Genomic DNA, 22,758 nt, shown 5'->3' with positions numbered 1-22,758 from the left:
GAGTCAAAGAGCTGCTGTGGCTCTGGACCGTCCCCCCTGCAACCCGAGGTTCCTGAAGGGGAGATAAGGTTTGGACACCCCTGCTCTAGACTTTCCATGGGTGGAGGCCTCTGAAGTGGGTGACTGGGCTTTGGAGCCAGAGCGGTTAGTCTAGATCAGCAGTTCTCAAACTGTGGATTGGGTTCAGGCTTTGGCTCCCCCACCCGGGCACTGGGAATCAGGTGGACTCAGGCTTCGGTTCCCCCCTCTTGGGGTCATGTAGTAATTTTTATTGTCAGAAAGGGGTCACCGTGCAATGAAGTTTGAGAAGCCCTGGTCTAGATCGCATATACATAGGTTCACAGGAGATCACCAGGGTGGAGTCCTAGTTTCACCAGGATGTTCTAGAGCCCCACCACACTGAAGGGCTACACTGGAGGTTCTAGATCAACACCCACAACATGGGTGGCCTGATTCGAAAGCATTCATGGTTGTACTGGACCCCTCCCACCTTGAAGGGCCGATGTTCTGGATTTCAGACCTGCATCCCAAGATACCTGAAAGGAGCTGACAGGACTCAAGCCACCAGAGCTTTCTTCGCTATTTCTAGACCTATAAAGATATTATAGGACTGTTGAGATACCTAGAACACCATCAGTTCCAGATTGTCCACTGAGAGGTGGTAGCTGTTCTAGACCTCCGGTGGCTGGGACAGGGTGGGTTCTAGAGCACATTGAGAACATCCCACTTCTAGAGCCAGCCTGGTTGAGGGTGTTTGTGGTCCAGAGCCTCTAGAGCCAAGATGGGGCACTGGCTCAAGAACACTTGCTATCTAGACAGGGCTGATCTAGAACCGTTCCTTCCCCCGCATTGGGTCATTTCATGCAGAGGCCTTTCAGACTGGGGGGGAGGGGGGAGATTTGCCTGTAAATAAAAACTTACCCACAATCCCTTGCCTTAAAATTAAAAATGAGGGGAGGGGTGGTGCAAATCATCCCCCTCCTGGGAAATTTACCCACAATCCTTTGCCATAAAGCTAAGGTGGGGGGGGTTCCAGTTAAAATTCCCCGCCCTTCCATAGGCCTGTCAGTGTCTGCCCCCCGCCAGGACCGCCTGCCCCACCCCCACCCCCCAGTCATTCAGGTGGAGTGCATAGGGTGGCCCATGAGGGGGGGGCCTGGGGGAGTGGGGTCGAAGGGCTCCCCCCCGTGGTGGAACTGGGGCATGTAGAGGGTGGCGAAGGCAGCAGCGTTGTAGCCCTGGGGGGGCGGGGAGTGGTGCCCCATGGGGGGCCCTGGCAGCTGGGCGGGGGGAGCAAAGGGCAGGGCCCCCCCCTCACAGTCGTCGCGGACAGAGCAGCCCCCACTGCGCTTTCCCTTCTGCCGGCGGTTGCAGAACCAGACGCGGACCACCTGGGGGGTGGGGGAGACGGAGGGGTGTCAGCCCCATGGGACGGCCTGCCCCCGTGCCCGGCCCCCCAGCCCTCCTGTGCCCCTGCCCCACAGCTCCCCCATGCGACGTACCTTCCCCAGCCCCTAACCCGCAGCCCTCCATGCACAGCCCCCGTGCCCTGCCCCCCAGCCCTCCTGTGTCCCCACCCCACAGCTCCCCCATGCGACGTACCCTCCCCAGCCCCTAACCCGCAGCCCTCCATGCACAGCCCCCGTGCCCGGCCCCCCAGCCCTCCTGTGCCCCCGCCCCACAGCTCCCCCATGCGACGTACCCTCCCCAGCCCCTAACCCGCAGCCCTCCATGCACAGCCCCCGTGCCCTGCCCCCCAGCCCTCCTGTGTCCCCACCCCACAGCTCCCCCATGCGACGTACCCTCCCCAGCCCCTAACCCGCAGCCCTCCATGCACAGCCCCCGTGCCCTGCCCCCCAGCCCTCCTGTGTCCCCGCCCCACAGCTCCCCCATGCGACGTACCCTCCCCAGCCCCTAACCTGCAGCCCTCCATGCACAGCCCCCGTGCCCTGCCCCCCAGCCCTCCGGTGCCCCCACCCCACAGCTCCCCCATGCAACATACCCTCCCCAGCCCCTAACCTGCAGCCCTCCATGCACAGCCCCTGTGCCCTGCCCCCCAGCCCTCCTGTGCCCCCGCCCCACAGCTCCCCCATGCGCTGCTCCCCAGCCCCTAACCTGCAGCCCTCCATGCACAGCCCCCGTGCCCTGCCCCCCAGCCCTCCTGTGTCCCTGCCCCACAGCTCCCCTATGTGACGTACCCTCCCCAGCCCCTAACCCGCAGCCCTCCATGCACAGCCCCCGTGCCCTGCCCCCCAGCCCTCCTGTGCCCCTGCCCCACACCGCTCCCCCATGTGACGTACCCTCCCCAGCCCCTAACCCGCAGCCCTCCATGCACAGCCCCCCACAGCTCCATGTGCCGCACCCTCCCCTCCCCAGCCCCCTAACCCACAGCCCTCCATGCACAGCCCCCCACACCTCTTCCCCACAGCTCCATGTGCCACACCCTCCCCTCCCTAGCCCCCTAGCCTGCAGCCCTCCATGCACAGCCCCCCACACCCCTTCCCCACAGCTCCATGTGCCGCACCCTCCCTTCCCCAGCCCCCTAACCCACAGCCCTCCATGCACACAGCCGCCCACGTCTCTCCCCCCACAGCTCCCCCATGTGTCACACCCTCCCGGCCTCAGCCCCCTAACCTGCAGCCGTCCATGCACACAGCCCCCTATTTCCCTTCCCCCACAGCTTTCCCATGTGCCACACCCTCCCCTCCCCAGCCCCCTAACCTGCAGCCCTCCATGCACACAGCCCCCCACAACTCCGTGTGCCGCACCCTCCCCTCCTCAGCCCCTAACCTGCAGCCCTCCATGCACACAGCCCCCCACAGCTCCATGTGCCGCACCCTCCCCTCCCCAGCCCCCTAACCCACAGCCCTCCATGCACACAGCCCCCCATGCCCCCTCTCCACGCACACATGCCCCCTGCGCCCCTCCCCACCCACCGGGCCCGGACTCACGTCCTTGTCGAGGCGCAGGTCGTGGGCGATGTGGGCGATTTCCTGCAGGCTGGGCTTCGGGCAGCGCAGGAAGTAGCTCTCCAGGGAGCCCCGCGCCGCTGTCTCGATGCTGGTTCGCTTCCGCTTGCGGGCCTGGAGCAGGGCGCTCTCCATGCTGCACATCTGGGGGACAGGCGGGGCCCCCCCCGCAGTGTCACTGCACTGCCCCGACTCACCCCGTCCCCCCGCAGTGCCCCTAAATCCCCCCATCCCTCCGCAGTCACTGCACCGCCCCGACTCACCCCGTCCCCCGCAGAGTCACTGCACTGCCCCGACTCACCCCGTCCCCCCGCAGAGTCACCGCAGCGCCTCGACTCACCCCGTCCCCCTGCAGTGCCCCCAAATCCCCCCATCCCTCCGCAGAGTCACTGCACCGCCCCGACTCACCCCGTCCCCCCGCAGTCACCTCAGCCTCCCAACTCACCCCATTCCCCCATCCCCCCCACAGAGTCACCCCAGAAGGCCACTGCCCCCTTGACATGTCAACCCCCACACTCACCCCAGCCCCCCGCCTGCCCCTGGCTCCCCCATTCCCCCCACAGTGCCCTCAGCATCCCACCCAGCCCTAGTCCCTCCCACAGTCAAGCCAGTGCCCCCAATTTCCCTTCCAAGTCACACCAGCAGCCCCCCAGCAGGCCGTTGCCCCCCTACACACACACCAACCCACTCACTCACCCCAGCCACCCCAGAGCAGGCCATCATTGCCCCCTAGTCACCCCAACCTCCCCCCCAAACACACAGCAGACTGTCGCCTGCCCCACTTCCCAACCACCCTTTGGGCCCAGCCCCCCCGATCTCACCCAAATCCCACCCACCCCTCTCCCCATGGGGCCCCCCACCCACCTCCTGCAGGTTGGCGTTGCCGTCGGCCTCGTCCAGCCAGCGCTGCAGCAGCGGTTTCAGTTTGCACATGTTCTTGAAGCTGAGCTGCAGGGCCTCGAAGCGGCAGATGGTCGTCTGGCTGAACATCTTCCCTGCAGGGCGTGAGGGGGGGTCAGGGCCCAGGGCGGGGGGCAGCCCCCCCAGCCATCTCACTGTAGCTGGGAGCCCCTGCCCTAGAACGGACCCCGGCATCCGGCCCCCTTTGAAAATGGGCCCAGGTGTGCAGGGACATTCCCCACCCCGTGAAGGGACCCCGGCATCCGGGCCCCTCCTCCACCCCCCCTTGGAAATGGGCCTACGTGTCCAGGGACACCCCCCTGCCCTGTGAACAGAGCCTGGCCTATGGACCCCTCCCCCACACCCCTTTGGAAATGAACCCAGGTGTCCTGGGACACCCTCACCTCTCAGAAGGAACCCTGGAGTCCCGTGAGCCTCCCCACCCCCACCTCGGGAGAAACAGCCCCTTGGCAGCCCCCCAGCCCGTCCAGGAAAGGACCCCGGCGTCCGGGTGCCCCCTCAGTGACACCCACCGTACAGCACGCCCAGGGCCAGCCCCACGTCGGCCTGCGTGAACCCCAACGTGATCCGTTTGTGCTTCAGCTCCTTGGCAAACTGCTCCATCTGCTCGGTGCTCGGGGTCTCCTGGAGGAGGGGACAGGGCCTATCAGTGGGGAGGGGCAGGGAGAGAACCCAGGAGTCCTGGCTCCCAGCCCTGCCCCTGCTCTAACCACTAGACACCACTCCCCTCCCAGAGCTGGAGGCAGACTGCAGGGCTGGGCTAGCAGGGGGCTGCAGGTCTGGAGTGAGGGGCACCAGCAGAGCTGGGGTGGGGGAGTTTCTAGCCTGCAGCCGGGATCATCGTCTGGCAGGAATCTGGCCGCCCCAGTCCCGGGGCTGAGGACACAGATGGAGCCCAGGTAACAACTGCCCCGGCTGAGCGGACTGAATCTTTGTGAAGAGATTGTCCATTCCTGACACACCCAGAGCCCTCCCCACCTAGCCGGGGAGAGAACCCAGGCGTCCTGGCTCCCAGCCCCTCTCTCTAACCCACCAGCCCCCACTCCCCTCCCAGAGCCGGGGAGAGAACCCAGGAGTCCTGGCTCCCAGTCCCCCACAGCTCTAACCACTAGACCCCCACTCCCCTCCCAGAGCCGGGGAGAGAACCCAGGAGTCCTGGCTCCCAGTCCCCCACAGCTCTAACCACTAGACCCCCACGCCCCTCCCAGAGCCAGGGAGAGAAGACAGGAGTCCTGGCTCCCACTCCCCTCCCAGAGCCGGGGAGAGAACCCAGGAGTCCTGGCTCCTGCCCCTGTGTTTGGAGACCTGGGGTGCTGCATGGAGGATCTTTTCCCATCACCCAGGCAATGGCCCCATCACTCAGGAATGAAAACAACCCCACACCTGTCTGACCAGCTCCTCCTGCACTGCAGCCACCTCTGGGGAACAGCGGCTGGGTGACACCCATCCGCTTTTGAGACAAGAAGGGAAGCTGTGTCTTGGCTCCCATCCCCCCTGCTCTAACCACTAACCCCCACTCCCTTCCCAGAGCCAGGGAGGGAACCCAGGAGTCCTGGCTCCCAGCCCCCCTGCTCTAACCACCAGCCCCCACTACTCTCCCAGAGCCAGGGAGAGAACCCAGGAGTCCTGGCTCCCAACCCCCTTGGGCTGGGGAGTGGGGCCAGGCCAGTGTGCTCAAGGGGGAATTCACAGCTGATTGTAAATCAGGGAGTAGTCCCAATTAGAGTGCAGGAACATATCTTCCTTTGGGGCAGCTGCACACAGGGCCCAGCCTGAAGCGGGGTGGGGCTGGGAGCCAGGACTCCTGGGTTCTCTTCCCAGCTCTGGAAGGGGAGTGGGGGCTAGTGGTTAGAGGAAGGGGGCCTGGGAGCCAGGACTTTACTTCACTTCCTGTCCCAAACTCTGCCCAGCTGAGATGTGGCGGGATCTGCTGGGATCTCTCTAGCACCACAGGGTGCATCCAGCAGAGATCCTGAGGGACCCGGTCTGTAGTTTGGGGTATCTGCTGGGATCTCGGGAGATCCACCCCCAGGATCTCGCCCAGCCCCAGAGCCCGTCCATACCTCGTCCCCACTTTCGGCCTCCTCTGCCTTGACCTCGCCGGGGGCCGCCGGCGCTCCGGGGCTGCCCCCACTGCCATCACTCTGGGGGCTGCTGGCCCCGCTGCCCTCGCCCCCCTCGCCCGCGGGGCCGGGGGGTGGTGGGGGCAAGGCGGCCAGGGGGCGAGCAGCAGCCTGGGGCAGGAAGCAGCCCCCCCAGGCCTGGGCCGGGTGCCCATACATGGGGCCCTGTTGGCCGCACTCCCGCTCCGGCTTGACATCAGGCTTCAGGCCTTCATAGGCCGCAGCGGGCTGGGCAGGGCCGTAGGGGGGCGCCCAGCCCTCCCCGCCCATGGGGAAGGGGCACCAGGCACGGAGCAGGGCCTGGTGCCCGGCGGGGTCCCCCGGCTGCGTCTCTAGGAGCCCCCCCTGCGGCCCGTAGTCCAGCCGGTAGCCATAGCCCTGCCCGGGGGCCGCCCCATTGTAGGCCTCAGGTAGGAAGCTGCCGGGCCCCTCGTGGGGCGCCCCGTTGGCTGGGCCTGGCGGGACGGCGTCCAGATGCAGGCCCTGCCCCACCAAGGGGTACGGGCGCCCCAGTTCCTGCCCCACGTGGCCAGCCATGGCAATGGGCCAGGGGATGCCCGGAGACGGCCACCTCGAGAGCACGGCTCGGTCCACGGGCACCAGGCCAAGGGGGCAGCGGGACCCAGGTGTCTGGGGTGAAGCTCTGCCAGTGGTGGGACCCAGGCGTCCGGGATGAATCTCAGCCAGCAAGGGACACAGGCTTCCGGGGGTGCAGCTAAGCTGGGGGTGGCACCCAGGCGTCCAGTGGGTGCAGCTAAGCCAGCAGTGGGACCCAGGCGTCCGGTGGGTGCAGCTAAGCCAGCGGTGGGACCCAGGCGTCCGGGGGTGCAGCTAAGCCAGCAGTGGGACCCAGGCGTCTAGGGGATGCAGCTAAGCCGGCGGTGGGACCCAGGCGTCCAGTGGGTACAGCTAAGCCAGCGGTGGGACCCAGGCATCCAGGGGTGCAGCTAAGCCAGCGGTGGGACCCAGGCGTCCGGGGGTGCAGCTAAGCCAGCGGTGGGACCCAGGCATCTGGGGATGCAGCTAAGCCAGCGGTGGGACCCAGGAGTCCGGTGGGTGCAGCTAAGCCAGCAGTGGGACCCAGGCGTCCAGGGGTGCAGCTAAGCCAGCAGTGGGACCCAGGCGTCTAGGGGATGCAGCTAAGCCGGCGGTGGGACCCAGGAGTCCGGTGGGTGCAGCTAAGCCAGCAGTGGGACCCAGGCGTCCGGGGGTATGCAGCTAAGCCGGCGGTGGGACCTAGGCGTCCGGGGGTGCAGCTAAGCCGGCGGTGGGACCCAGGCGTTCAGGCGTGAAGCTCAGCTGGTGAAGTACCCAGGCGTCCGGGGGTGCAGCTCAGCTGGTGAGGGACCCAGGTGTCCGGGAGAATTTGGCACCTACCTCCTGCGCTGTCCTGGCCAAGGTTAAGTCGGAGAAGCTGGTAAGAACCCAGGCGACCGGGAGCTTCTGGTCCCTAAATCTCTGCCAAGGCGAAGTGCAAGAGGAACCCAGGCGTCCGGGGAAAGTTCGGGGCTGGAAGCTCAGAGGACCCAGGCGTCCGGGACAACGGGGCTGCCACTCCTCGGTCCCCCTGGGCAAGCAGTGAAACCCAAGGGGGGTGGAGGAAACCCAGGCGTCCGGGAGAACGTGGCCCCCACTGCTCTGACCTCCTAGTTGTCCGATGGGCCCAAGGGGGGCTGGAGGGAACCCAGGCGTCCGGGAGAACCTGGCCCCCACTGATCTGACCTCCTAGTTGTCCGGTGGGCCCAAGGGGGGCTGGAGGGACCCCAGGCGTCCAGGAGAAGCTGGACCCCAGCCAGCAGGAGCTCCTGCCTCTGCGCCAGTGCTGCCCCCCCCCTGCCCCGTTAACCCCTCCCTGGCCGGGCCACACCCCAGTCATTGGCTGCCCCCCTCCCTCCCCCGCTTCAGCTCCAAGGAGCCAGCCCCTCCCACCCGGATCAAAGCCAGGGGCTCTGCCAAGGCCGCCCCCCCTCCGCTAAGTGCCCCATCGCCGCTCAATGGGTCCCACTTAGCTCCAGACAATGGCCCCGGGGCCTGCCGGAGGGCGCTGAGAGTAGGAGGCAGGACTCCTGGGTTCCCTCCCCAGCTCTGGGAGGGGAGCGGGGGCTAGTGGTTAGAGCAGGGGGGAAGCTGGGAGCCAGGACTCCTGGGTTCTCTCCCTGGCTCTGGGATGGGGGAGTTGAGATTAGTGGTTAGAGCAGGGGGAGCTGGGAGCCAGGACTCCTGGGTTCTCTCCCTGGCTCTGGGATGGGGGAGTTGAGATTAGTGGTTAGAGCAGGGGGAGCTGGGAGCCAGGACTCCTGGGCTCTGGTTGATGTCGGGGGGGGGGGGCGGTTACAGGTAGGATGAGTGAAGTGGGGCGCAAAAGGGTGAAATCACTGACTTGACCTTCAAAGACAGCACAGAAAGTGAATGGCAGAACCCAGGCGTCCTGGCTCCCAGCCCCCCTCAGCCAGGCCCATCGGCCCCACTCCCCGGCCCATCACTGGACTTTGGGGGCGGGCGGTTCACGGCCAAGAGCTGGGGGAGGAAGCCCGGGGGGTGAGCAGGCAGCGAAGGCAGCCAGGAAGCCAGCCCCCCGGGGGAGCCATCAAGGTCCGGCCTGCCCCATTGATGTGAGAGCCGGACGCTTAGCAAGAGAATGGCTTTGATACATTGTGTGGGGCGGGGGGGGGGGCACCACGAGGGCGGGGGAGGGGTTGGGTTTATCTCCCCTTGGTTTCGGTCGGGTTTTGATCACTCTGCAGCCTGTGATGGGCGTGAGGCGGGGCGGGGGACCTAGGAGCCAAGACTCCTGGGTTCTCTCCCCGGCTCTGGGAGGGGAGTGGTGCCTAGTGGTTAGAGCAGGGGGGCTGGGAGCCAGGACTCCTGAGTTCTCTCCCCAGCTCTGAGAGGGGAGTAGGGGCTGGTAGATTAGAGCAGTGGGGGCTGAGAGCCAGGACTCCTGGGTTCTCTCCCCGGCTCTGGGAGGGGAGTGGGAGCTGGTGTGTTAGAGCTGGGGGTGCTGGGAGCCAGGATTCCTGGGTTCTCCCTGGCTCGGGGAGAGCAGTGGGGGCTGGTGGGTTACGGCTGGGAGCCAGGACTCCTGGGTTCTCTGCCAGGCTCTGGGAGGGCTGTGCTGTCTAGTGGTTACAGCAGAGGGGGTTGGGAGGCAGGACTCCTAGGCTCTCCCGGCTGGGAGGGGCAGGGTTTGGCCCCCCAGCACTTAGCAGGCCGTTGGGGGGTGAATGCCCTTCCAGGGCGCTATTGTGGCCGGGATGGCCAGTGACACACTCAGCTATTCAGGTATCAATGGCCTAGCTGACCTGGGAGCGGCTCATTGTGTATCGGTGGATGGGCTGTTAAACCTGGGGGCTGCGGGTCGGGAGTGAGGGGCACCGGCGGAGCGGGGGAGGGCAGGGCTGGGCTGGCAGGGGCTGCGGGTCAGGAGTGAGGGGCACTGCAAAGTTAGTGGGATCTGGTAGAGACTTGAGGGTGAAAACTCAGGGAGAATTTGGGGTCCCATGTCTGGGGGGCAGGTCCAGCTGGGGGGTATTTACAGCATTCAAAGATAATTTGGGGAGCAAATGCCCAATATTTGGGGGTGATTCCTTGGGGGCACTGGGTGGGGGCAGGGTTCACTGAAGCGTCCTGGGGTCCAGTTGGATTGAGGGGGGCTGCTGAGTATGGGGGTCCTGTCTAGCAGGGGTGCCCTGGCTGTGATTCAGGGTGGCAGATATTTCGGGGGGACGGTGATAGATGAGCTGCCGAAGAGAATTTGGTGTTTGCGGGGGCCCTGGTGAAGGACACGGGGGTTCCCCAAATCTCAGGGTCACATGACCAGCCAAGGGGGGTGGGAATGGAGGGTTATGGGGTGTAGGTTCCGTGTCTCCTATCCTGCCCCAGTCAACTGCCCCATGGCCCAGCCCTTTGTCCTGCAGCCCTGGAGATGGGACCACAGCCCCACGGCTGCATCACCCCAAGCAGGGACAGCACCCCTCCCCCGACACATTCCCCCCTGCCCCCCCTGATCAGAGCCAGCACCCCCTGGAGGGGCCAGGCCCCTTGTCCCAGACTCGCAGATGCCTTCGTCTCTTTTGCTTTTCGCTTTTATTCCAAGTTGGAGGGGTGAATAAATAGGACTTAGGGTGGGAAACTGGAGGGGGAGCAGTATGGGGGGGCAGCTGGGCAGGCGCAGGACAGGGGGCATCTCTCTCTGAACTCCCAGAAGCCTGGTAAAACCAGTGTATGGACCAGACTGGATTTCTGTCAGTGCCCCTTGCTGGGGAGCTCAGACCTGCCCCGTGTCCGGACGAGCCGGCAGCCACATGACTGACACGGCTGTGACACGTGTGTAAGCCCGACGCCCAGGGGCATCACAGATGAGGGAACCTGGCTGCCAGCACACGTATGACACCACAGGGCCGCTGAGCACACGGCCAGGATCTTCCAAATCTCTCTTGCTTGGCCTTAGAGGGAAGGAGAGTGTATTGGGGAGGGGCGGTTCCTGGTCCGTATCCCCCTATATCGGCCTCCTCGTCAAACTCCTGTGGGGTGGGTAGGGGAGCTTGGTGTCACCTCAAAATGGGTCCCCCTAAGTCCCTGTCCCCTCTTAGTCTATGACTGGGTATCGCCCTGGGGTGTCACATCAATACATGTCCCCCTCCTCCCAGCAGGACACCACCCCTGGTTTCTTCCCTGTTTAGGTTCCCCCAGTCAATATACCCCTTATAGAGGCCGTCCTGGCTGTCTCCTGGTGTCACCTCAATACAGCCCTGATCTCAGGGTACCCTCCAGCCCCCTCCTTGGCCTGCTGGGAGTAGGCTGTTTCGGGTTGGAGGGGCCCATGGTGTCTGACCCAAAGAGCTCCCCCCCCACACACACTGTTTAGTTTCAGTCAGTATCCTTCTATATGGGCCCCCTGGTCAATTTTCTCTTGGTGTCACCCCAAATCCAATTCCCCCAACTCCTGAACCCACTGAGACCCTCCTATGGTTCCTACCTTGTGTAGTTCTCCCCAGTCAATACCCGCCCCCCTGGACCAGCCCCATAGCACAGCCCCTACCCCCTGAAAGGAACCATGCTCTGGATCGATGGGTCTGCAGGGAAGGTAGAGAGCAGGGGAGCGAGGGAGAGTCCTGAGGGGGGGTCCCCAAATCAGTGATGACCTTTCACCTTTAACCTCCCCCCACCCCGAGTCGTTCTGGGGAGGGGGGGCAAGTTCTTGGGGAAGATGCTGCCAAAATCTGAGTAGATCCACCTGCCCCCCCATGTCTCCACCAGGGGACGCCGTGCTGCTCCAGGGGAGGGGGGCTGAATGGCGGGGGGGGCAGGGTTAGGGGGGGCAGCGCTGCCGGGCGGACGCCGTGTTGAAGAGCGGGTTGTGGATTTCCATCTCCCCACTCTGGGAATGGGGAAAGGGGGGGGGGGAGAAAGAGAGAAAGGGAGACGTTAGTGAGGGCACTGTGCGAGGGGAAGAGCGCAGCGACCCAGACACATCCCCACAGCCCAGCGCCCCCTGCTGCCCCCACCCTGCTCCCCACAGCTCAGCACCCCCTGCTGCCCCCGACCCCACTCCCCACAGCCCAGTGCCCCCTGCTGCCCCCGACCCTGCTCCCTGCAGCCCAGCACCCCCTGCTGCCCCCCACCCCACTCCCCACAGCCCAGCACCCCCTGCTGCCCCCCACCCCACTCCCTACAGCCCAGTGCCCCTTGCTACACCCCACCCTGCTCCCCGCAGCCCAGCACCCCTGCTGCCCCCCACCCCACTCCCCACAGCCCAGCACCCCCTGCTTCCCCTCACCCCACTCCCCACAGCCCAGCACCCCCTGCTTCCCCTCACCCCACTCCTTACAGCCCAGTGCCCCTTGCTGCCCCCCCGGCTCCCTCCAGCTCGGTGCCTCCTGCTCCCCGCTGCTCCCCACAGCCCAGCACCCCCTGCTTCCCCTCACCCCACTCCCCACAGCCCAGCACCCCCTGCTGCCCCCCACCCTGCTCCCTGCAGCCCAGTGCCCCTTGCTACACCCCACCCTGCTCCCTGCAGCCCAGCACCCCCTGCTGCCCCCCCGGCTCCCGCCAGCCCGGCGCCTCCTGCTCCCCGCTGCTCCCCACAGCCCAGCACCTCCTGTTGCCCCCCTGCCCCCGCCAGCCCGGCGCCCCCTACCGGTGCCAGCCCGGGACATTCGTACACAGTAAAATCTCTGCTCTCAGTCTCCGACTCCGTCGACAGCTGCTGGACGGGCTTTGGGGGGTTCCTGGGGGGGACAGACCCAGACTCGGGGTGAGGACCCTCACGAGCCAGGGCCGCGGCCGCGGCCGGGGTCTAACCTGGGGGATCGGGGCGGGGGATCTGGGGGCTGAGGCGGCTCTCAGATAGAGGAGGAGATCCAAGGGACCCAGGTATCCGGGGGGTGGGGGGGCACCTAGACCCGAGCACCAACGTCCCATGGGCCTGGCTAGATGGTGGGTGATCTCCAGTCCTCCAGGGAGGTGTGGAAAACTGGGGGTAGGGGGACGGGAGTAACTGTCCCTGAGACACCCCCAAAGTGGGGGGAAGGTAGAGGGGGCAGCTCATGGGGCAGGGGGCTGAAGGACTGGGGTGTGTGTGAGATTCTGGGGTGCAACATTTCCGGGTTGGATTGTGGGGGGAAGGTCGGAGGGGACAGAATGGGGTGGAGGGGCAGAGGTCAGGGGTGACTTGGATGGGTTTGGGTTTTGGGGCAGGGGTGGATTGGGGGGAAGTGGGGGATGGGAAGGGGAAGATTCAAGGGTGAGTCTGGAGTTGGGGGGGTTGGTTTGAGGTCATGATTTGGGGGGTGCATTCAGGGTGGCGGCAGATTTTGGGGGATCGGAGGCTTGGAGGTGGGGTGAGCGGCCATGGGTTGGGGAAGGGAAGGAGTGGATTCTGGGGGGCAGATTCGGGGGGCCCACCCTAAGCCCCTCCCCCTCCCCACCCATAGCCAATGGGGTGAACGGGGGTGGGGAATGGAGGGGAACTCACTCCTCATTGGTCAGGATCTTTTTCTGGCGCTGGTACTGGTGCACCTGGCAGGACTGGGCCAGCCGGGCGTCCATGTACTGGGGGGACAGACAGACAGATGGGGGGAGATGGTCATTGGTCAGGTGAAACTGCCATCCCGGACACCTGGGTCCCATTCCCTGTCCTGGTCTCTGACCCCCTGGGGTGAGCACCCTGCAGTGCCGTCCCGTCCGCCTGGGTCCCATTCCCTGTCCTGATCTCCGACCCCCTGGGGTGAGCACCCTGCAGTGCCGTCCCGGACACCTGGGTCCAATTCCCCATCCTGATCTGTGACCCACTGGGGTGAGCGTGGGGGGGGGGGTCTCACCATTCCAGGCTGGTGGTATCGATAATGATTCCCCCGATACGCCGTATATGCCAACTTCTGGGCCAGACGCACCTCCCGCTGCAACCTGGGGGCAACCAGAGCGGTGGGTGGGGCAGTCCAGGGCTGGGCTGGCAGGGGCTGCAAGTTGGGAGTGAGGGGCACCGGCAGAGCTGAGGGGCTGGGCTGGGCTACCAGGTGCTGTGGGTCAGGAGTGAGGGGCACCAGCAGGGCTGGAGGGGGCAGAGCTGGAGGGCAGGGGCTGCGGGTCAGGAGTGAGGGGCACCGGCAGGGCTGGGCTGGCAGGGGCTGCGGGTCGAGAGTGAGGGGCACCAGCAGGGCAGGGGGGCAGAGCTGGGGGGCAGGGACTGTGGGTTGGGAATGAGGGGCACCGGAAGGGCGGGGGGGCAGAGCTGGGGGGCAGGGGCTGTGGGTTGGGAATGAGGGGCACCAGCAGGGTGGGGGGGGCAGAGCTGGGGGGCAGGGGGCTGCAGTGGGGGGCAGTTCCTACCTGTACCAGCAGAGGGCAGCCACCAGCAGCCCTGAGACCCCGGTCACGGAGCACATCAGCACCACCACTGGGGGGGGGAGAGAAACATTAACCCTGTGAGCACTGGGCCCCCCCAGCCCCCTCAACGCCTCCCTGCCTCCCAGGTGCTCCGTCCCTCCCCCATTCCCAACACTCCCCCCCCCCCGCGTTACTTACACACAGACACGGCCTCATTGAGCCGGGAAGTCGGGGGACCCGAGTTCAGATCTTCCTCCAGCCAGGGGGGGCTGGAGCCTGGCGTCAGGGGGGAGGGGGGAGTGGTGGGGGGAGGGGGAGATATAGGGTGGGTCTCGGTGACCGAAGGAACCTGGGGGTCAATCCTCATGGAACCAGCTGCAAAGATAGAGTTGTTAGAGCTCCCCTTTGCTGATCCCCTCCTGCCCCCCACAGCCCAGCGCCCCCTGCTGCCCCCTGCCCTGCTCCCCACAGCCCAGCGGCCCCTGCTGACCCCCTGTCCTGCTCCCCAGTGCCCCCTGCTGCCCCCCTCCCTGCTCCCAGCAGCACAGTGCCCCCTGCTGACCCCATCCTGCCCCCCACAGCCCAGCGCCCCCTGCTGACCCCCTGTCCTGCCCCCCACAGCCCAGCGCCCCCTGCTGCCCCTGCCCTGCCCCCCACAGCCCAGCACTCCCTGCTGACCCCCTGTCCTGCTCCCCAGTGCCCCCTGCTGCCCCCCTGCTCCCAGCAGCACAGCGCCCCCTGCTGACCTCATCCTGCCCCCCACAGCCCAGCGTCCCCTGCTGCCCCCTGCCCCCCACAGCCCAGTGCCCCCTGTCCTGCCCCCCACAGCCCAGCACCCCCTGCTGACCCCCTGTCCTGTGCCCCAGTGCCCCCTGCTGACCCCATCCTGCCCCCCACAGCCCAGCACCCCCTGCTGCCCCTTGTTCTGCCCCCCAGTGCCCCCTGCTGCCCCCCTACTCCCAGCCCCCCCTCCTGACCCCGTCCTGCCCCCACAGCCCAGCGCCCCCTGCTGGCCCCGTCCTGCCCCGCAGTGCCCCCTGCTGCCCCCCTACTCCCAGCCCCTCATCCTGCCTCCACAGCCCAGTGCCCCCTGCTGGCCCCATCCTGCCCCCCAGCACTCCCTGCCGACCCCCACCCAGCGCCCCACAGCCCAGAGCCCACTGTTCCCTTCAGTCTCTACCATGCTCAGGGGTCTTGGTCCCAGGGGTCCTGGATCCCTTCTGTTTGTTGGCCACCAGGGAGCGGATGAGGGTGGCCAGGTCGCTGGGTCCAGCGTCCGAATTGGCTCCGTTGCCTGAGGCAGAAACGCAGGGAGATGGGCCGGTGCCCCTCCCTCCCGACCTGCAGCCCGTGCCAGCCCAGCTCTGCCCCCCTCCAGCTCTGCCAGTGCCCCTCAGTCCTGACCTGCAGCCCCTGCCCCCCCAGCCCTGCCGGTGCCCCTCAGTCCCGACCCGCAGCCCCTGCCAGCCCAGCCCTGCCCCCCCAGCTCTGCCAGTGCCCCTCACTCCCGACCCGCAGCCCCTGCTAGCCCTGCCCTGCCCCCCCAGCTCTGCCGGTGCCCCTCACTCCCGACCTGCAGCCCGTGTCAGCCCAGCTCTGCCCCCCTCCAGCTCTGCCGGTGCCCCTCACTCCTGACCCATAGCCCCTGCCAGCCCAGCCCTGCCCCCCAGCTCTGCCGGTGCCCCTCACTCCCGACCCGCAGCCCCTGCCAGCCCAGCCCTGCCTCCAGCTCTGCCGGTGCCCCTCACTCCCGACGTGCAGCCCCTGCCAGCCCAGCCCCTGCCCCCCAGCTCTGCCTGTGCCCCTCACCATTCTTGTGCGGTGTCTCGAGGACACAGTCCCCACCGGGGTCCTCATGGTAGGGGCAGATGCAGGGACCACAGGTCCGGAGCCCTCCGGGGCCGCAGCCCTTACGCCGCTGTAGGAGACAGTTCAGCCGGATCCGCGGTGGGCAAATCGCAGCCGGGCCTGCGGGGAGAGAACCAGAGCGACCCCCACTGTAACCACTGGTCCCCACTCCCCTCCCAGAGGGGAGAGAACCCAGGAGTCCTGCCTCCCAGCGCCCTGCTCTAACCACTAGACCCACTCCCCTCCCAGATGTTTCAACATCTGTCCCTGCTTCTTAAAATCATAATCCCCTGACAGCCGGAGCACAAAAGATCAGAGGAGAAAATCTTTGATTAAATAGGAAGAGAGATGGAAATTTGCTCCTGTTCTCCCGATCTGCAGCCCCGCCCCCAGCACTGCCCCCCCGCCAGCTCTGCCGGTGCCCCTCACTCCCGACCTGCAGCCCCTGCCAGTCCGGCCCTGCAACCCCCAGCTCTGCCGGTGCCCCTCACTCCCGACCTGCAGCCCCTGCCAGTCCGGCCCTGCCCCCATGCTCTGCCGGTGCCCCTCACTCCCGACCCGCAGCCTTGTGAACCAGGGAGTAGAACCCAGGCGTCCTGGCTCCCAGCCCCTCCTACTCTGCTCCACACACCCCTGATGCCCCTCCGCCTCCCTGTCCCCCCCTCACCTGCCGCCCCCCTGGCCCTCGGGGCCAGCCCCAGCCCCAGCCCCAGCAGAGCTGCCAGAGCCGCCAGCCAGCGCAGGGTCCGCATCGCTCCGAGCTGGGGGGGGTCCCCGCCTCTGGATCCGCCCTCCCGGCTGGGGGGGGGGGGGAGCGTGAGGGGGAGGGGCTGGCTGAATTTATGAATGAACCAGGGATGGAGACAGACGCGGGAGGGAGGGGAGAGACCGACCCACAAGTCGCCTTCACTTCCTGTCCCATTCCCGCCCCCCCCCCCCGGCGGGGTGTTCTGTGCGGCTGGTACCCGCTTGTCCCGCCCCAGAGGCGGCTGCATCTCAGTGCGAGGCGAAGGCTCCTAGTCTGTGCCCCGGGTCCGGCTCTGGGACCCCCTGGGACTCCCGGCGGGGAGATCGGTGACACCCCCACTCCCACCTGGTATCCAAGGAGACGCACCTGCCTGCTGTGGTATATGCAGCAAACAGCTTCCCATACACCCCCCCCCCCGAAGAGATGGAACCCAGGAGTCCTGGCTCCCGCCCCCCCTGCTCTAACCACTAGACTTCCCTCCCCTCCCAGCCCCCTCTCACACCCACCAGCTGTCACCATGGCAACCAGCTCCCTGCACTGATGGACCTGGGATGAGGTTGATGCCGCAGTGGGTTGTCATGGTGACAGGATGGAGCTGTGGGGGGGGGAAATCCCTGGCTCCCCCTCTTAGTTATGGGAGGAGGGGAAAAGGCTTCATTATCTCCCCCCCAGAAGCTGAGACCCCCCCCCCAAGCTCCCCACACAGGATAGGGGAACCCCAGCCCTGGTGACTGGCCAGACCCCAGGTGTGTGAGGGAGCCCCCCCACCACCGCTAGCCCCTCTCTGCCCCATGGGCAGCCCAGGGGAGGGACACAGGGGGCCTGGACAGCCCTCCATGGGGCACCCTTTGCAACATGAGCTGGCTGGGGGTGATAGCAGGGGGCTGGAGCGAGGGGTTCCCCTCTGCAGGGGGGGCACAGTGCCGACATCTCCTGGGCCTGTTGGCTACCGGAGGCTGGCACAGCCCTTGGGCCAACGCAAAGGCCTGTTTTCACCAAGACAGGGACCCACAGGGAGAGCTTGGCTGGAGAAAGATTCCTCTGGCACCACACCGAATAGCCCAGCACTCGGAGGGGAGTGGGGGCTAGTGGTTAGAGCAGGGGCAGCTGGGAACCAGGACTCCTGGGTTCTCTCCCCAGTGCAGATACAAACACAGACCCAAGGACGCTGTTAGCTCAATGCATGATTTATTTACACACCGGTCGGCTTTGGCTTGCCAGGCAAAGGAATCCAGCGACAGCTGCCTCTTCCTGGCACGCAGCCCCTGCCGGCCCCACAGTTCGCTCTGCTGAGAGGTGGAAAGCTCAGCCGACAACGCGCTGGGGCTGGGAATCCCCTGTCTGCACAGCGCACACTGGGCCTGGCTGGTGCCCGCGGGGGCTGTAGGGGCACAGAGGCAGCTGGGTTTAGGGTGGCATCGGTTTCTTCTTTGGCTGGGCAAAGCTTTGGGCAAGAAATCTGCACCGTTTGCCTGGGTTCGTTCTAACCTTAGAAGCAGCAGCAACGTCGCCCGAGGTGCGCTGAAGGAAGACCCAGCTCTGGGGTTTTAACTGAGACCATTTTCCTCCTCAGCCACACGTGTGAGTCGAACCGCGATTCACTTCTGAACACAGTTCCTGTTAGCTAGAACTACCTGCAATGTTCCCAGCACATCTCTGGAAGGACGGGCAGCGTCAGACTTTCAACACAGAGCGGTTTTCTCCAAACTGGGATCCAGGCATTGGAGGAGAATATGGATTTTTTTTTAAATATTGTCTTATTATGGGGTTAGTGCTGGACTGTTGAAATATCCGCAAAGTTAACGCCATCTCTGGGGGAAGACACAGTGAGCTTGACCAATGAGGAGTTCTCCTGGCACCTTAGAGACTAACAAATTTATTTGGACATAAGCTTTCGTGGGCTAAAACTAACTTCATCAGCTGGGGATTCTTAGCACCATGTGTTTTCTGTAACTGTTACTTGAGATTTGAGTCTAAGAAGTATGATTTTTTTTTACAGCTTTTCTTATGAGTGGGTTTTTATTGAACCCCCAAAACAGCAGCACTATTCTTTCACTCTGTTATTTTGCCCAGAAGGAGCCAGACATTTTGGCAAGAGGCATTTTCCCCCAACAGCTGAAGATTTGGGTCAAATAGGGAGGTTTCGATTCTAATGGTCTTTTTACCTTTAAAAAGAGGACAGTGTCATGGCATATCTCATCCTCCCAGCTGAAACCAGGACCGTTTCGCTTTTCACCCTGAGCGTCTGCCTCCAAAATCATCTCCGAGGGTCTGAGTTTGATGATCGATTTGATTTTTTTCAATATCTGTATTATCAAGCAGCCGTCCTTTTCTGTCTCCTCTTCTGTTTAGTGCTAAGCAGCACACCGAGCTCCTGTACGCTGCTTTTCGTCGGCAGAAAACGATCAGGAACGTGCTGGGAGGAGTCAGAGGCTTTTGAGTTTTAACATAGACTGGATTTCTCCCAACTGGTATCCAGACATTTGAGCTGAAATGCCAGTAATGAACAAACTAACCGCTCTGTCTCCTTGGCAGGCTGTGGGGGGGAGGTGTCTCTTCATCCGTGATCCCCCACTGTCCATAAGGCCAGCCAGCCAGACCTGATTTCTAGCCTAAAACTACCACCCAGTCCCCTACCATTCATTAATAATTAAAAGCAAAAGAAAAACGCTTGTGGGTAGCAAAGAAGGGGTCACAAGGGGGCGCGGCCCCCACAGGCTCTTTCTTTCCTTCCACAGACAGGTCTGACCAGGAATCCGAGCCCCCCGACAAGCGGGAGTGGCCAGGCCAAAGCCAGCTTCACGGGAGGGGATGGGGGGCTCTGGCAGATGGCAGAGCTCCGGGATGGGCTCCCCTCAGGACCCCGCATTACGCCTGTCGCCCAGTAAGGATGTTGTCTCGTCGGCACTCCTGCGAGATTCTGCAATGAAAACACAGACGGGGGGAGTCTTCAACCAGTGAACCCACTGAGCTGCTGGTAAGGGGGTGGGGACTAGGAGTTAGAGCAGAGGACGCTGAAAGGGAGGACTCCTGGGTTATCTCCAGGCTCAGGGAGGGGTGTGGGGTCTAGAGGTTAGAGTGGGGGTGGCTGGGAGCCAGGACTCCTGGGTTCTCTCCTGGCTCAGGGAGGGGTGTGGAGTCTAGAGGTTAGACTGGGGGTGGCTGGGAGCCAGGACTCCTGGGTTCTCTCCTGGCTCAGGGAGGAGTGTGGAGTCTAGAGGTTAGAGTGGGGGTGGCTGGGAGCCAGGACTCCTGGGTTCTCTCCAGGCTCAGGGAGGGGTGTGGGGTCTAGAGGTAAGAGTGGGGGTGGCTGGGAGCCAGGACTCCTGGGCTCTCTCCAGGCTCAGGGAGGGGTGTCTAGTGGTTAGATCAGGCTGAACATTCCCTTCTACCTCTAACAGCAGCAGCCACACCCCATGGCCATCTCCTCCAAATACCTTTGTGCCTCAGTTCACCTCCCTCATGACCAGCACTGGGGTGGATGATTCTCCAGAGCTGCTGGGCCTGACTAGCTTCATTCCAACCCTGAAGTGGCCCAATCAGCAGATTGGCCAATGGCCGGCTAATTGGTGTCACCAGCCTCTGCCCAAGTTTGCAGCTGGTCCAGCTGGTTACAGGGGAACAGCCACTGTTCCGTCTGGACAAACACTGCCCGAGCTGGATCCTGAGCCGGTGTCAGTCTGGAGCAACGCCACTGCCCTCCAGGGAGTCAGGGCGGGATTCTGAGCTAAGGGTAAGCTGTTCACCTGGCCTCAGTGGGAGCGAAATAGCAATTCAAAGGGAAACTGAGGCACGGAGAGGAGAATCAGCGACAGAACCAGGGGTGGCTCCAGACCCCAGCATGCCAAGCGCGTGCCTGGGGCGTCATGCCGCGGGGGGCGCTCTGCTGGTCACCGGGAGGGCGGCAGGCAGGCAGCCTTCGGCCACATGCCTGCGGAGGGTCCACTGGTCTTGCGGCTTCAGTGGAGCCGCGGCACCAGCGGACCCTCTGCAGACACGCCTGTGGGAAGTCCACCGGAGCCGTGGGAGCGGTGAACGGCAGAGCGCCCCCCGCAGCATGCCGCCGTGGTTGGGGCGGCGAAATGTCTGGAGCTGCCCCTGGATAGAACCCAGGAGTCCTGACTTCCAGCCCCCCCCCCGCAGCTGTAACCGCGGGGCCCCCGCCTCTCCCAGAGCCGAGGACGGAACCCAGGAGTCCTGGCTCCCAGTATCCCTGCTCCTCTGCAGATGGGAACGGTCTATGTCCGGGGAAGATTAGCAGCGCAGTTCTTATTGCACCCTGTAGGGGGCAGTGCAAAGTGCAGGCGTCGCTGCAGAGATGGAAATTTAAACCTAAGCCCAATAATATTCTGTCCAGCCCCGTACACGGGATCGGGCTCTGGATCTAGCCCTCGTCCCCCCGGATCCATAGCTGTGTGTCTGCTCCATTCCCCTCCATCCATCCATCCATCCTCCCCCCAGATCCATACGTGTGTCTGCCCCATACCCCTCCCCTCCATCCATCCTCCCCCCAGATCCATACGTGTGTCTGCCCCATACCCCCGTCCATCCATCCATCCTCCACCCAGATCCATACGTGTGTCTGCCCCATACCCCTCCCCTCCATCCATCCTCCCCCCAGATCCATACGTGTGTCTGCCCCATACCCCTCCCCTCCATCCATCCTCCCCCCAGATCCATACGTGTGTCTGCCCCATAGCCCTCCCCTCCATCCATCCTGCCCCCTGGATCCATATCTGTGTGTCTGCCCCCTCCCCACGTCCCTCCATCCTCCCCCCAGATCCATACCCCCATCTGCCCCACACCGCCGTCCCTCCATCCATCTGTTCTGCCCCCTGGATCCATATCTGTGTGTCTGCCCCCTCCCCACGTCCCTCCATCCTCCCCCCAGATCCATACCCCCATCTGCCCCATACCGCCGTCCCTCCATCCATCTGTCCTGCTGCCTGGATCCATATCTGTGTGTCTGCCCCCCGCCCCCATGTCCCTACATCTTCCCCCTGGATCCATATCTGCATGTCTGCCCCATCCCCCACAGTCCCTCCATCCTGCCCCCGGATCCATATCTGTGTGTCTGCTCCATTCCCCCCCATCCATCCATCCATCCTCCCCCCAGATCCATACATGTGTCTGCCCCATACCCCTCCCCTCCATCCATCCTCCCCCCAGATCCATACGTGTGTCTGCCCCATACCCCCGTCCATCCATCCTGCCCCCTGGATCCATATCTGTGTGTCTGCCCCCCCCCACATCCCTACATCCTCCCCCCGGATCCATATCTGCATGTCTGCCCCATCCCCCCCGTCTCTCCATCCTCCCCCCAGATCCATACGTGTGTCTGCCCCATCCCCCCATCCCTCCATCCTCCCCCTGGATCCATATCTGTGTGTCTGCCCCCCATGTCCCTCCATCCTCCCCCTGGATCCATATCTGTGTGTCTGCCCCCCATGTCCCTCCATCCTCCCCCCGGATCTATATCTGTGTGTCTGCTCCATTCCCCACCCCATCCATCCATCCATCCTCCCCCCAGATCCATATGTCTGCCCCATACCCCTCCCCTCCATCCATCCTCCCCCCAGATCCATACGTGTGTCTGCCCCATACCCCCGTCCCTTCATCCTGCCCCCTGGATCCATATCTGTGTGTCTGCGCCCCCCTACGTCCCTCCATCCTCCCCCCCAGATCCATACGTGTGTCTGCCCCATACCCTCGTCCATCCATCCTGCCCCCTGGATCCATATCTGTGTGTCTGCCCCCCCCCACGTCCCTACATCCTCCCTCCGGATCCATATCTGCATGTCTGCCCCATCCCTCCCAGTCCCTCCATCCTGCCCCCGGATCCATACTGTGTGTCTGCCCCATTCCCTCCCGTCTCTCCATCCTCCCCCCAGATCCATACGTGTGTCTGCCCCATACCCCCGTCCATCCATCCTGCCCCCTGGATCCATATCTGTGTGTCTGCCCCCCCCCACATCCCTCCATCCTCCCCCCAGATCCATACCCCCATCTGCCCCATACCGCTGTCCCTCCATCCATCTGTCCTGCCCCCTGGATCCATATCTGCGTGTCTGCCCCCTCCACGTCGCTACATCCTCCCCCCGGATCCATAGCTGCGTGTCTGCTCCATACCCTCCCCATCCCTCCATCCTCCCCCCAGATCCATATCTGCTTGTCTTCCCCCGCCCCCGGTCCCTCCATCCTGCCCCCGGATCCATACTGTGTGTCTTCCCCCCCCCCACATCCATCCATCCTCCCTCCAGATCCATAGCTGATGTCTGCCCCATTCCCTCCGTCCCTCCATCCTCCCCCCGGATCCATATCT

At 64.5% G+C, this 22,758-nt stretch overlaps 1 protein-coding gene and 1 pseudogene across 1 annotated transcript; both read right to left on the bottom strand.

The window, feature by feature from the left end:
• Window positions 1-233: 233 nt before the first annotated feature.
• Window positions 234-6,550, bottom strand: POU5F1 (POU class 5 homeobox 1). Its single transcript, XM_050920907.1, has 5 exons — window positions 5,954-6,550; window positions 4,403-4,514; window positions 3,834-3,964; window positions 2,952-3,113; window positions 234-1,391 (listed from the first exon to the last, which is right to left on the bottom strand). The coding sequence occupies exons 1-5, from the start codon at window positions 6,548-6,550 to the stop codon at window positions 1,119-1,121; spliced, it is 1,275 nt and encodes a 424-aa protein (XP_050776864.1). The 3' UTR covers window positions 234-1,118.
• A 3,530-nt stretch (window positions 6,551-10,080) lies between these two features.
• Window positions 10,081-16,450, bottom strand: LOC127032933 (neural proliferation differentiation and control protein 1-like; annotated as a pseudogene).
• Between the last annotated feature and the right edge of the window lie 6,308 nt (window positions 16,451-22,758).

Source organism: Gopherus flavomarginatus, chromosome 12 (genome assembly GCF_025201925.1).
Source record: "Gopherus flavomarginatus isolate rGopFla2 chromosome 12, rGopFla2.mat.asm, whole genome shotgun sequence".
Taxonomy (NCBI): Eukaryota; Metazoa; Chordata; order Testudines; family Testudinidae; genus Gopherus; species Gopherus flavomarginatus.
The sequence above is the reverse complement of the archived record's forward strand: the minus strand, read 5'-3'. Positions and strand labels throughout refer to the sequence as shown.

Bases quoted from the DNA above. Each gene is read 5' to 3' on its own strand.
- POU5F1 (XM_050920907.1), bottom strand. From the start codon at position 6,550: ATGGCTGGCCACGTGGGGCAGGAACTGGGGCGCCCGTACCCCTTGGTG. The intron at 3,965-4,402 runs GTGGGTGTCACT...CACGCCCTGCAG, and splicing joins GGCCCTGGGCGTGCTGTACG to GGAAGATGTTCAGCCAGACG. The intron at 1,392-2,951 runs GTGAGTCCGGGC...CCCACCCCCCAG, and splicing joins ACCTGCGCCTCGACAAGGAC to GTGGTCCGCGTCTGGTTCTG.